Raw genomic sequence first — 12,500 nt, 5'->3', positions numbered from 1 at the left:
ACGCTGGAGCTCCTTAAAGCTGCATTCTCTGTAACTTCCAACAGGGGGCGACTCCACTGGCTCCAAGAAGAAGTCTGTTTCTATAGAAGTCTATGAGAAAATGAGCCCACTTCTCTCTTGATTTATTACCTCAGTAAACATTTTCATAATGAGTTCATGGGTTTCAATTCTTCATCAATACAGCACGATGTTCATTCAGTAAATGATGCTCCCATTTATTTTTAAACAGGCCGTGTCTACCTTTAGCCTGGTGAGACCGTCCTGATCTGGCGAGCTCCAGTTTTCCACTCCCAGGTCAGTCTGGCATCTTGAGATAGAGAAAATTTGGAGCCGTTCGCCAAATGACCGGGCCAATCAGCGTTGGTTTTGAGGTGGGTTTAGGTGGTGATAGACACATGGTTTATCCAATCAGCTGACCAGGATTTTCAGACAGCGGTAGCCCTAATTCTGTTAGCCGCTCGCTAATGCTTTTTTCTCTTCTTCTTTTGGAATATGGACCGGGAACCTGAAATGGGGCCTTTTATTCCTAAATTCTCGTTACACAAACGGCAAATCTCCTTTACCGACATGCTGCTTGCTTGCTGAGCTAACGAGCGATGATTTGCCTGCAGCAGCAGCAGGGGTAGCCTGGCTTGTGGTTGTATTTTCATACGCTTCGTGGATCTGATTGGTTGATTCGGCCCCGTCTATCACCAACATAGGTGATAGACAGTTGGTTCATCCAATCAGCTAACCAGGATTTTCGCCCCTTCCCAAAAGTTCTCCAACGGAAAGTTCCCAGATGGATATGCCGAGCAAATGCGAAGCAATCCATCTGGTGGAGTCAGGTTAGTCTACCTTGTGATTGACCCGTCTCTACCACGGTCCCTGCTCCTCCCAAGCTCCGCCCCCTCTCGGTCACTTCTGGCTCCAAAAAAAAAAAAAACAAGATGCCGATGGCCCAAAATGCCAAACTCGAGGCTTCAAAACTGCGGCCCACAAAGCGATAAAATAATCAACTTTATCTTTATAGCACCTTTTAAAAACAACAGTTTACAGAGCAAGAGACAAAACCCACATGCAAATCACTACACAAGCTCACATATATACACATCGTTGTAGCAGTGAAAATAAAAGATGGAGCACCTTTTAAAGAACAGTAAAACGACGAATGAAATGAAAAAAAGACGCTAAGAAAAGACGGATCAAAGCCAGTAAAAAGACAACGTCACATAAAGACTATAAAAATGTGTTTTGAGAAGTGATATGAAGCTATAGTGCGTAGTTTCTTGTTGTGTCCACAACTCAAAGATATGCCCCAGAGGAGAGAAGACACTAGAACAATATTCACATTTAAACAAGCTGATCATCACACAAGTTTTACTTTTCAAATAAAAAATGACTCAAACCGATTTTCAAAAGAGTTGGCGATTAATTTAATAGTCGACAACTAATCGATTCATCTTTGCAGCTCTAGTTTTATTCAACCCGAAGATAGAGTGGTTTAAATAGGAGGTGTTGCACATCATTTAAACTAGAGATCTTCAACAGGGGGTCCAGGACCCCCCCTAGGAGGGTCCTCAGAGTCACTGCAAGGGGGGGGCGGGGGCTCCAAATTATTGTTAATTTTTTAAAGTTTTATTAGCAAATATAAATCCTCACTGGTGAGGTGGTCACTAAGGTAACCATCCACAGATACAGTTCCTCCTAACGATTCCCTGGGCCACACTACCACTGTGTAACATTAAATCATGATTTATAAAGTCATGCCAACTATTATTATTTTAATAGCTTAGTATTCTATGCAAATGTATGTATCTCAAATGTATAAAGGCTTTCGGCTGCCCTACACGTTATTGTAGGCCCAGTTTATTATGCAACTTAATTTAATGCAATATATGTAGTAGGTGGTCCCTGCTCCATCTCTCTTTGAGTTAAGGGGTCCTTGGCTTAAAAAAACATTGAAGGCCCCTGATTTAAACAATATGAAAGAACACCATCAGAAAGTTAGACTCAACGTGACTTTATGATTTATGTTTTTAAAATGAAACCTTTTTTAAAGTGCCCATATTATGAAAAAATCACTTTTTCTGGGATTTGGGGTGTTATTTTGGGTCTCTGGTGCTTCCACACGCATACAAACTTTGAAAACAATCCATCCATTCTGTTCTGAGTGAGATCTGGTTTCTGAATGTGTCCTGCCTTCAGTCTCCTGGTGAGCTGGTCAACATCTGCACGGCTTTCTACGTCACTAGCCGAAACGAGGTGGCTAACCACAACCGTTAGCATGCTAGCGGCTAACGCTAGCATGCTAGCTCGTTCTCAATAGCAAAGCACTGCTACAACACACACAAGTTCTCCATAATCTCCAAAAGAACTACTTCCATGTGCTCCCTGGTTTAGAAGAAGTCTCCCAGCTGGTCCTGCCTTGGAACTGACTGAAGTTGGAGAAACAGCCTTTCTTTTACTGTCTATGGAGCTAGCTGACATGATCTACGACCTGAGCTACTGAGCATGTGCGAGTGCAATCAAAGATAGTACAGAAGAAGAAAAGAGGTCTCACTCTGTAGCTAAAACAGAGACCTGAACACAGGGTGAAAAGAGGAGCTGCAGCAATGTGCAGTACAACAAAAATATGGTGTTTTTTGATAATTAAACCATGTAAACCTATTCTGGTACAACCTTAAAATACAATTATGAACCTGAAGATGAGCAGAATATGGGCGCTTTAATGGCGGGAAAAAAACTCTATGTTTCCTGTGATTAATCCTTTTAAAATCCAGAGTCTTCAGCCCTAACGTGGACACTTGTTTTCTGTCCTGCAGGTGAAGTATAAAACCAAGCCGAGCCAGAGAGCCGAGGGCTCCGCAGACCTGCCCAACCTGCTGCAGCTGGAGCACGTCCTGCACGCCAGCAAGCTGCAGAGCGACGTACGGCGCCGCCGCCGCTCGCCGGCTTTACCACACGACACCATATCCTCACACATGTTCAAACTAAAAAGGGCAAATTCAGTTTTTAAAGTGAACATGAAACAGCCAGATTCTCGACAGGTTGTGGGCAGAGTGAAGTGTGTTGGAGCATATTTGGAAAAGGGGGAAAAAATGACATGAAATGATGACATGTTAACAGTCTACAGACCCAAAAGCATCTACACATAAACACAGAAACAACAGATAGGGGAAAGTCAGACACACCAGGGCTGTGTGTATGTGTGTGTGTGTGTGTGTGTGTGTGTTCTTGTTTAACTATATTTGTGGGGTCCAAAAACCAGGAATCCAGTATACTTGTGGGGTCCCAACAGCTTTGTAGGGCCAAAATGCTGGACCCCCCAACATTAAAGGGCTGTTTGAGGGTTAAGACTTGGTTTTAGGATTAGGGTTAGAATTAGGTTATGGTTAGGGTGAAGGTAAGGGTTAAGGTTAGGCATTTAGTTGTGATGGTTAAGGTTAGGGTAAGGGTTAAGGTTAGGCATTTAGTTGTGATGGTTAAGGTTAGGGTAAGGGGCTAGGGAATGCATTATGTCAATGACAGGTCCCCACAAAGATAGTGAAATGCACTGTGTGTGTGTGTGTGTGTGTGTGTGTGTGTGTGTGTGTGTGTGTGTGTGTGTGTGTGTGTGTGTGTGTGTGTGTGTGTGTGTGTGTGTGTGTGTTTGGGGTGTGGGTGGGGGTGGTGGGGTGTGTGTGTGAGTGTGTGTGTGTGTGTGGGAAACAAGGACAAGTAATTCCTCTTTAATTTTTCAATATAGCAGACTGAGCGTATGTGTGTGGTTTTTATTTTATTATTTGTGAGAGTGACTGTGTCCTTTTATGTGTGTGTGTGTGTGTGTGTGTGTGTGTGTGTGTGTGTGTGTGTGTGTGTGTGTGTGTTGTGTGTGTCTCCAGGTGGAGTACAGGAAGGAGTACAAGCAGGCCAAGGCTCAGTACCACACGGCTCTGGACACGGCTGAACAGCTCCACCACCGGGAGAACGCAGTGCTGCACAGCCAGGTGACCGCACACACACACACACACACACACACACAGATGCTGCCTCTTCCTCTGCTGCCCATGTTCTCTCTCTCCGTGGTTAGGAGTCACTGACTATGTTTACATGCACATAGCATTCAGTTTTTGTGCCCTTATTTCGTAAAAAAGACAATATTCCGACTAAGCTGTTGACATGGCTAATGACTGTGAATGTTCCACTAACAGTCTGTTTACATCCAGCTGTGGAAAAGTAGGATATTTTCAACGTTTTCCTGTGGTGGAGGACTTGTTGGAGCGTTTGAACTCAGCCTCCCTCTTTTATTCCTTTAACCGGCTTCTTAAGAAGGCTGACGTGATGATGACGTTTAAAAGTAGCTGCAGTGTTTCTCCTTCTTATCGGGTCTGCAGCCCTGCAAACTGTTGGCTGCTTGGTTTGTGTTCACAACGCACACAGAGCTGACTGTAAGCCGTAAACAGGCAAGAGGCCGTAAACTGTCACAAACTGCAGTAAAAACCTAGCCTGGTCCTACCAGACTCTGGTACACTAGCCTCTGGTACACTAGTCTGGTCCTACCAGACTCTGGTACACTAGCCTGGTCCTACCAGACTCTGGTCCACTAGCCTGGTCCTACCAGACTCTGGTACACTAGCCTGGTCCTACCAGACTCTGGTCCACTAGCCTGGTCCTACCAGACTCTGGTACACTAGCCTGGTCCTACCAGACTCTGGTACATTTCATTAGTCCAGAGAGTCTGGCCTCTCTCCATTGTCAAGTGTTAACTCCCTTGAAGGCGGGTACTCTGTTGAAGTTTAAAACTATTGGATCTGCCCAGAGCCACTCTGGATCTGCCAAAACCTATCGCTAACGTTTTGTCGTGATGTCGGGTTAGCATCGCTAGCGTTAGCCTTAGCCAACTCCTTCACCGCTAACGGAGCGAGCTGGAAAATCAAACTGTTCCTGAACCCCGTGGGGGGAGGAGGGTCCACAACATCATGGCCCCCAACACAACTCAGCAAAGATTGTTCTTGCTCAGGCTTTAACTTCTGGATATTCGGCAGCGTTGCCACAACGGACCGAATGGCTTCGCTCGCATCTTTCTCCGCTCGCCATCACGGAAATACAACTCAAACTAGCGCACGACCTCAGCGTGATCGTTCTCAGCCACTCCCTCTGTTCTCTGATTGGACCGGTAAAGATTTAACCGGAGAAAACCCAAAGAATATACCGCAGACCCAGGCGATGTACTGAAGGAAAATGAAAATTGAGCGGAAGCACGTAGGAGGGCGGAGCCAGGCTAGTAAAAACCCTGATTGAGACGCAGATTCCTAAAGAATGCCTCTTAAACCTGAATAATACCAGAATATCACACGATGTCTTAATCTGAAAATGCATGTAAACCTTCTCCGTGTGTCTGTGGTTTCAGGTGAAGTACAGAGAGGAGTACGAGAGGAACAAAGGTCGCTCTCAGATGGACTTTGAAGACACTCAGACGTACAAAGTGACTAAAGAAGCCCAGAAGATGCAAAGCGAGGTGAAACTCTGCTGCTTCTATTATCACCGCTCCTTTATTCACACAGGAGTGAGAAGTAGATCCTGGAAACTACGTAGTGAGTGACTCAAGAGACGACTACTGGGAGACAAACCTTAACCGTTGTTACGGCCACACACAAACACTATTTAAAAAGTGACCATCAACACCTAATAACACCAAACCAGAAGGTAGAAAATGTAGATCAAAATTTATTCACAAACTAAACTACAATTAATTAAACCAAAACTATGAGAGTCTGGAGGTCTGGCCAAAATGAACAAAAGAAGAGAAGAAGCCTAGGCCAACCCATCAAGGGCCGTCGGACCCAGAACTTCCCCCCCCCCTAACCAAAGAGTAAACTAACTAATAACAAAACAAAGCCGCGAAAACTAGACTACCAGACCTCCATCCTCAAAACAAAGAAACACAAAAGCAAAAATAACAAAGCAACAAAAGGACAACGATGATCTGTGCCGCTTCAATCTCCCCCCAAGCGATTTCTGTCTCCCTCTTATATCCAGGGGCGGGGCCACCCTCAATCACAGATTGGGAACACCTGAGATGAACAGAGAGGAGGAAAGAGAACAGGGCAGGGAGCACGTAACACCGTAAAAGTCTCCAAAACAAAAAGCTCTCAATCTCAATCTGCTGTGTGTCTCTCTCTCTCTCTCTCTCTCTCTCTCTCTCTCTCTCTCTCCCCCCTCTCAGAGAGAGTACCGGAGGGAGTACGAGGAGCAGATTAAGGGTACAGGCCTGGTGGATGCAGACCAGACCCCCGCATACCTGACAGCCTGCCACGCTAGCAGCCTGCTGAGCGAGGTAACGCAGAGGAGTACCACAACTTTGTGTGTTTCTTATTACAGAGATAGTTAGATTTTTAGGTTTTATCATCACACAATGCTTCTCTCTCTCTCTCTCCCCCTCTCTCTCTCTCTCTCTCCCCCTCCCTCAGAGAGAGTACCGGAGGGAGTACGAGGAGCAGATTAAGGGTACAGGCCTGGTGGACGCAGACCAGACCCCCGCATACCTGACAGCCTGCCACGCTAGCAGCCTGCTGAGCGAGGTAACGCAGCAGCGCTGGGACAGGGGGAGGTTTGGGTTCAAACGTAGCATCTACGAGGGCCACGACACAAGGGGACCATCAGGGGGGACAGCCACTTCAAAAACTATATAGCGTGTGCTATAGCGAGCTCATCATTGTCTCATTTGTGGTCTGATTACTCAGTAAATTGATCAAATTCAGTACCCATATAACGCTATCTTCCAAGCTGTGTGGAACAGTGACAGGACGTCAATCACACGCCAATCTCATGACAGCCAAATAAACAACAGCACGAGTCAGTAACAGCATTTCTTCTCTTCAGGCACCCACATGCTGTTATTAACTCGCGCTGTTGTTTATTTGGTTGTCATGACTTTTTGCGAGTGATGGACGTCCTGTCACTGGTCCAGTTGCTCGTCCTCAAAGTGATTTCATGACACCATTTCATAATGTTATGAAGCAGCGATTGCATTACTTTTGCAGCGGTATATTCCGGAAACACTGGGCATTTAAAGACAGTTCTTCTCTAAGCCTTAATGGTTGCCACGCTCATGGAACACAGGGAGAAGTCGGGACATTTCAAAATGATATATTCCATTGTTGACCATCATTGAGATGAAATAAAGTATTTAAGGAGTATTGACTCGTTCTCCAACCCTCCCTTCGCTGTGTGTGTGTAGAAGGCGTACAGGAAGGACTTGGAGCAGGAAGTTAAGGGGCGGGGCTTATCCGGCGTCGGGCTGGAGGAAACACCTGAGCTGCTGAGGGTTAAAAATGCCAATCAGATACTGAACGAGGTAAAACACACACACACGCACGTACACACGCACGTATACACACACAAGACACACACACGCACGCACACGCACGCACACACACACACACACAGGTACACGCACACACACACACAGGCAGACACACACACATGCATACACACAGACACACACACACACAGGCACACACACTGACACACACACAAGCACATACACACACACAAGCACACACACACACACACACACACACACAGGCAGACACAAACACACACACGCAGGCACACACACACACACAGGCACACACAGACACACGCACACACAGGCAGACACAAACACACACACACACACGCACACAGACACACACATACGCACACACGCACGCACACACACGCACACACAAACACGCATAAACACAACAACACACACACGCACACACGCAAGGAACACACAGGCACACACAGACACACAAAGGCAAACACAAACACACACACACAGACACACACACACACACATACACACACACGCGTACACGGCACACACACACACACACACACACACACACAAACACACACACACACACACAGGCACACACACACACACACACTAAAAGAGTAAAGAGATGGGACTGTTTAGTGTTGATGTGTGTGTCGGTGTGTCTGCAGAAGGAGTACCGCAGGGATTTAGAGACGGACATCGTGGGTAAAGGCATGGAGCTGAGCGCCAACGTTCTCGATATGCAACGAGCCAAAAGAGCCTCAGAGATCCTGGTAAGTGTGTGTGTGTGTGTGTGTGTGTGTGTGTGTGTGTGTGTGTGTGTGTGTGTTGTGTGTGGTGGTGTGTGTGTGTGTGTGTGTGTGTGTGTGTGTGTGGAAACAACAAGTCGTGGTCTAAAATGCTTTCTATCAACAAAAAAGTAAGTGGTTCTATGTTTTCCCCTCTCCCGATCATCTGGGACAGGCCTGCTCACCGTTTCCAGGGTCAGAACCAAACCTTAAAATATGCCAAGTGACTTTCATTTAGACTGATGACCAGATATGGAACCAAAAATAAAAATGAATTAAAGAAAGTTATTATAGCTTTATGAAACAAACTATGAGCTGATGGTGTGTGTGTGTGTGTATATATGTGTGTGTGTGTGTGTGTGTGTGTGTGTGTGTGTGTGTGTGTGTGTGTGTGTGTGTGTGTGTGTGTGTGTGTGTGACAGAGGTCCAACAAGCAGACGGAGCAGCTCAGAGAAAACTCCTACGGGACGGTTACAGACACTCCTGAACTTCTGCACGCCTCCTACCTCAAAGACGTCTACAGCCAGGTGTGTGTGTGTCTGTGTGTCTGTGTGTGTGTGTGTCTGTGTGTGTGTGTGTGTGTAAAAAATATTTTTCAAGTCAAAATCTTCCTTTCTGGCTGTTTTCTATATGAAAATGTACTGATTTTGCTGAGCTTTAGTTGTAGTAAGTGGTTCTGTTTTCCCCTCTCCCGATCATCTGGGACAGGCCTGCTCACTGTTTCCAGGGTCAGAACCAAATGTGCAGAAGCAGCTTTTAGTTTCTATTCAATGCAGATCTGGAAAACACTTCAAGAACATTTTAGATCTGCCCCCAATCCTCTGTTCTAACTGGTTCCATGTGTCCTTACAGAAGAAGTATAAGCACGAAGCGGAGCGTCTGAAGGGACGCTACAGTCTGGTGTCAGAGACACCAGAGATGGAGAGAGTCAAAGCCAACCAGAGACACATCAGCTCTGTGAGCACACACACACACACACACACACACACACTGTTATTCTACTCCCTGTCGATCAGATCAGCTTTAAAATAGTCCATGTTTTCCCTTTAAGCCTGACTAGGGACCCGGAAGTAGTTAAGTGGCAGCCATCATGAGGCGTTCAAAGTTAGGGTTAGGGTTAACCCTAACTCTTCGCATTATGTCCATAAGACGGCAAACCAATACAACGGGAGGCATACAACTAATTGTGTACCATGACGACGTACTAGGTTTTGTTTCAACATTTGGGGGGGGGGGTAGATCTGGGGGTCGTCCCCCAAACCCTTTTGAGGCTCAAACAATTCAATTCTTGTGTATGAAATCGTTGGAAAACATACTTTTACTGGTTAGAAGTAGGGCTGGATCCCAATATGTGACTGTACGGATGTTCATTTGTTGGGGTAGGTGTTCGATTTTCAATTTTAGGGTTTTGAATATTAGTTTTTTGTTTGTCCTTCAATACTGTAATAAAGTTGAGACGGATTCAACTTTTTGGACAAAAGGGCGTGGACATAGACTATCCTTCTTATAACGTTGTTGTATATGTTGTTTAAGGTCCCATGGCATGAAAATTTCACTTCATGAGGTTTTTTAACATTAATATGAGTTCCCCCAGCCTGCCTATGGCCCCCCAGTGGCTAGAAATGGTGATAGGTGTAAACCGAGCCCTGGGTATCCTGCTCTGCCTTTGAGAAAATGAAAGCTCAGATGGACCAATCAGGAATCTTCTCCTTATGAGGTCATAAGGAGCAAGGTTACCTCCCCTTTCTCTGCTTTGCCCTCCCAGAGAATTTGCCCCCCCGAGAGAGAAGAGAAAGAGAAGAGAGCATCATGGCTTTCAAACGAGCAAAGTGGCAGTTGGTCAAGGCCACCCCCCACCCTGCACCTTGCCCCCCCCCCCCTCTCCTCCTCAATAGCTACAGACACAGAAATGGTACATCCTAAGGAAAGCTCATTGTGGGACTGGCTCTAGTGGCTGTAATTCTGCACCAAGGCTGAATTTCAGGAAAGAGACTTCAGATACAGTATTAGGGGACCACTAAGATCTATATAAAAGAGACTTAAGATACAGTATTAGGGGACCACTAAGGTCTATATAAAAGAGACTCCAGATACAGTATTAGGGGACCACTAAGATCTATATAAAAGAGACTTAAGATACAGTATTAGAGGACCACTAAGGTCTATATAAAAGAGACTTCAGATACAGTATTAGGGGACCACTAAGGTCTATATAAAAGAGACTTCAGATACAGTATTAGAGGACCACTAAGGCCTATATAAAAGAGACTTCAGATACAGTATTAGGGGACCACTAAGGTCTATATAAAAGGGACTTCAGATACAGTATTAGGTGACCACTAAGGTCTATATAAAAGAGACTTCAGATACAGTATTAGGGGACCACTAAGGTCTATATAAAAGAGACTTCAGATACAGTATTAGGGGACCACTAAGGTCTATATAAAAGAGACTTCAGATACAGTATTAGGGGACCACTAAGGTCTATATAAAAGGGACTTCAGATACAGTATTAGGGGACCACTAAGGTCTATATAAAAGAGACTTCAGATACAGTATTAGGGGACCACTAAGGTCTATATAAAAGAGACTTCAGATACAGTATTAGGGGACCACTAAGGCCTATATAAAAAGCATCCAAAGAGCACCATGTCATCGGACCTTTTAGTAATCAAAGCTTTGAGTAAACATGAAGACATTGAAATGTTTTTATATATTCTATGAACTCCTGACAGTAGAATAAGCCATTATAAACCTTTTATAAAGGCCCAGTCAAGCAAAAGAAAGAAAGTACCGTGAAAATGCCAGAATCTTAAAAAATACTGTGATACATATTCGTGGTGATAGTAGGAGGTAATATAGTTTGACAGCCTGTGTGTTCTTACAGCAGCTCTGTGTCGCCCTCTAGCTGCGCTACTGCTGGGACTCCAAGCTGATGAGAGGCCTGATGTCTTCGGTCACAGAGACGCCAGAGATCGTCCTCGCCAGAGAGAACGCCAAGAAGATCAGTGATGTACAAAGACATGCACACATTACCCTTTATATATATATATATATATATATATATATATATATATATATATATATATATATATATATATATATATATATATTTTTTTTTTTTTATATACACTTAATAGTCATCACACCCAAACGGAATCTGCAGATGCTTTTTTTTAGCAGTGATCCCTGATGAAGATCTTCAGAATTTAGCCATCTGTTTTTTCTGCTTGGGGTGGAGGTGTGTTCACCCTTGTGTTGTGTCAAATTTGACCCACTTTCAACGTTTTTTTATATCAGAAATATGGATTTCTTTCGACCAAATTGCCCAAAAATAACATGGATGGTTCTAACGTTCTTCAGGTAAAATTAATGATTACTTTTATTACATTTTTTTTTTCATCTTATAGCATTCGCATGGTTTCAAAACAGTATCCGGACTAAACTTTGACATATACCCATGTGTGATCCACTCAACATCCTCTGATCTTAACTATTAGTCAAAATAACTCATAATTTCTGCCTTTTTAACTAAAAACGTATGTGTAATTTGATATAAATGAGGTTTGTCGACCATGAATTCCAAGAATAAGTGTAAAACCTATTATAAGACCAGCTCAGGGTTTTTTCAAAAGAAGCACCAAAAGCAAATACATCAGAAAAAGCGACCAAAAAACATCGGAAAAGCGCAAAAAAAAGTTCATTTTCAATTTTGATCTGGAAGGACGAGTTCGTGGTTGATGGGAAGACAACACAAGGGTTAAAATTCAATTTAAAAAAATGTAAATCTGCCGAAAATTCTGCAGAATTCTGTGTCTACACAATCTGTGTTGCCCTGATAGTCGTGCACAAAAAGACTACCGTACATCAAAATGCACAATGGGTTTTGCAGGAAGTGATAAAGAAATAGTCTTGCTGTGATATGGAGTTTTATTTTTAATTTTTTGCGTAATTGAAAATGATTTAGCGATAACAAACGGGTTAGGAGTCTTGAGAGCTTTCCCACACAGAGTTCAGCCCGTAAAGTGTTTCCATGTTATTGATTCTGATAAACAAAACTCAACTTTATTAGCATGTCACCTTTCATACACACATGCAGCCCAAAAGGCTTCACATGGAAAAAAAATAAACAACACAGACAAAAAATATTAAATACACAATAAATACATTTTTGCGAGACTAAAAATTACAACAATTAAAGAAAATGTTAAAAATAAATAAATAAAAGAATAAAACAAAATAAAAAGAAGGGATAAAAATAATGTAAATAAACAATTATTAACATTTGGAAACTAAGGCTAAAACATTATTATTATGGATTATAAATATTTAAAAAAATAACATTCATATAGAATAATTTAAAAATAATATATAAAATATTAAAGATAGTAATATAAAAATGATATTAAAAATAATATACAATA

The 12,500-nt window shown here is 43.4% G+C and overlaps 1 protein-coding gene across 5 annotated transcripts in view; it reads left to right on the top strand.

Annotated features, from left to right (window-relative positions):
* LOC120552564 (nebulette-like) overlaps positions 1-12,500 on the top strand; it is a 67,036-nt gene that overhangs the window by 40,393 nt on the left and 14,143 nt on the right. For 3 of the 5 annotated variants that reach the window (XM_039790730.1, XM_039790733.1, XM_039790734.1), the window contains exons 19-28: positions 2,805-2,909; positions 3,864-3,968; positions 5,372-5,479; positions 6,188-6,298; positions 6,432-6,542; positions 7,202-7,318; positions 7,957-8,061; positions 8,499-8,603; positions 8,929-9,033; positions 10,985-11,089. In XM_039790730.1, the coding sequence (XP_039646664.1) occupies positions 2,805-2,909; positions 3,864-3,968; positions 5,372-5,479; positions 6,188-6,298; positions 6,432-6,542; positions 7,202-7,318; positions 7,957-8,061; positions 8,499-8,603; positions 8,929-9,033; positions 10,985-11,089 (1,077 nt within the window). The remainder of the gene's footprint in view (positions 1-2,804; positions 2,910-3,863; positions 3,969-5,371; positions 5,480-6,187; positions 6,299-6,431; positions 6,543-7,201; positions 7,319-7,956; positions 8,062-8,498; positions 8,604-8,928; positions 9,034-10,984; positions 11,090-12,500) is intronic. The other 2 variants (XM_039790732.1, XM_039790731.1) reach the window with 2 other exon arrangements.

This window comes from Perca fluviatilis, chromosome 22 (assembly GCF_010015445.1).
Source record: "Perca fluviatilis chromosome 22, GENO_Pfluv_1.0, whole genome shotgun sequence".
In the NCBI taxonomy this organism is placed as follows: domain Eukaryota; kingdom Metazoa; phylum Chordata; class Actinopteri; order Perciformes; family Percidae; genus Perca; species Perca fluviatilis.
The sequence above is the reverse complement of the archived record's forward strand: the minus strand, read 5'-3'. Positions and strand labels throughout refer to the sequence as shown.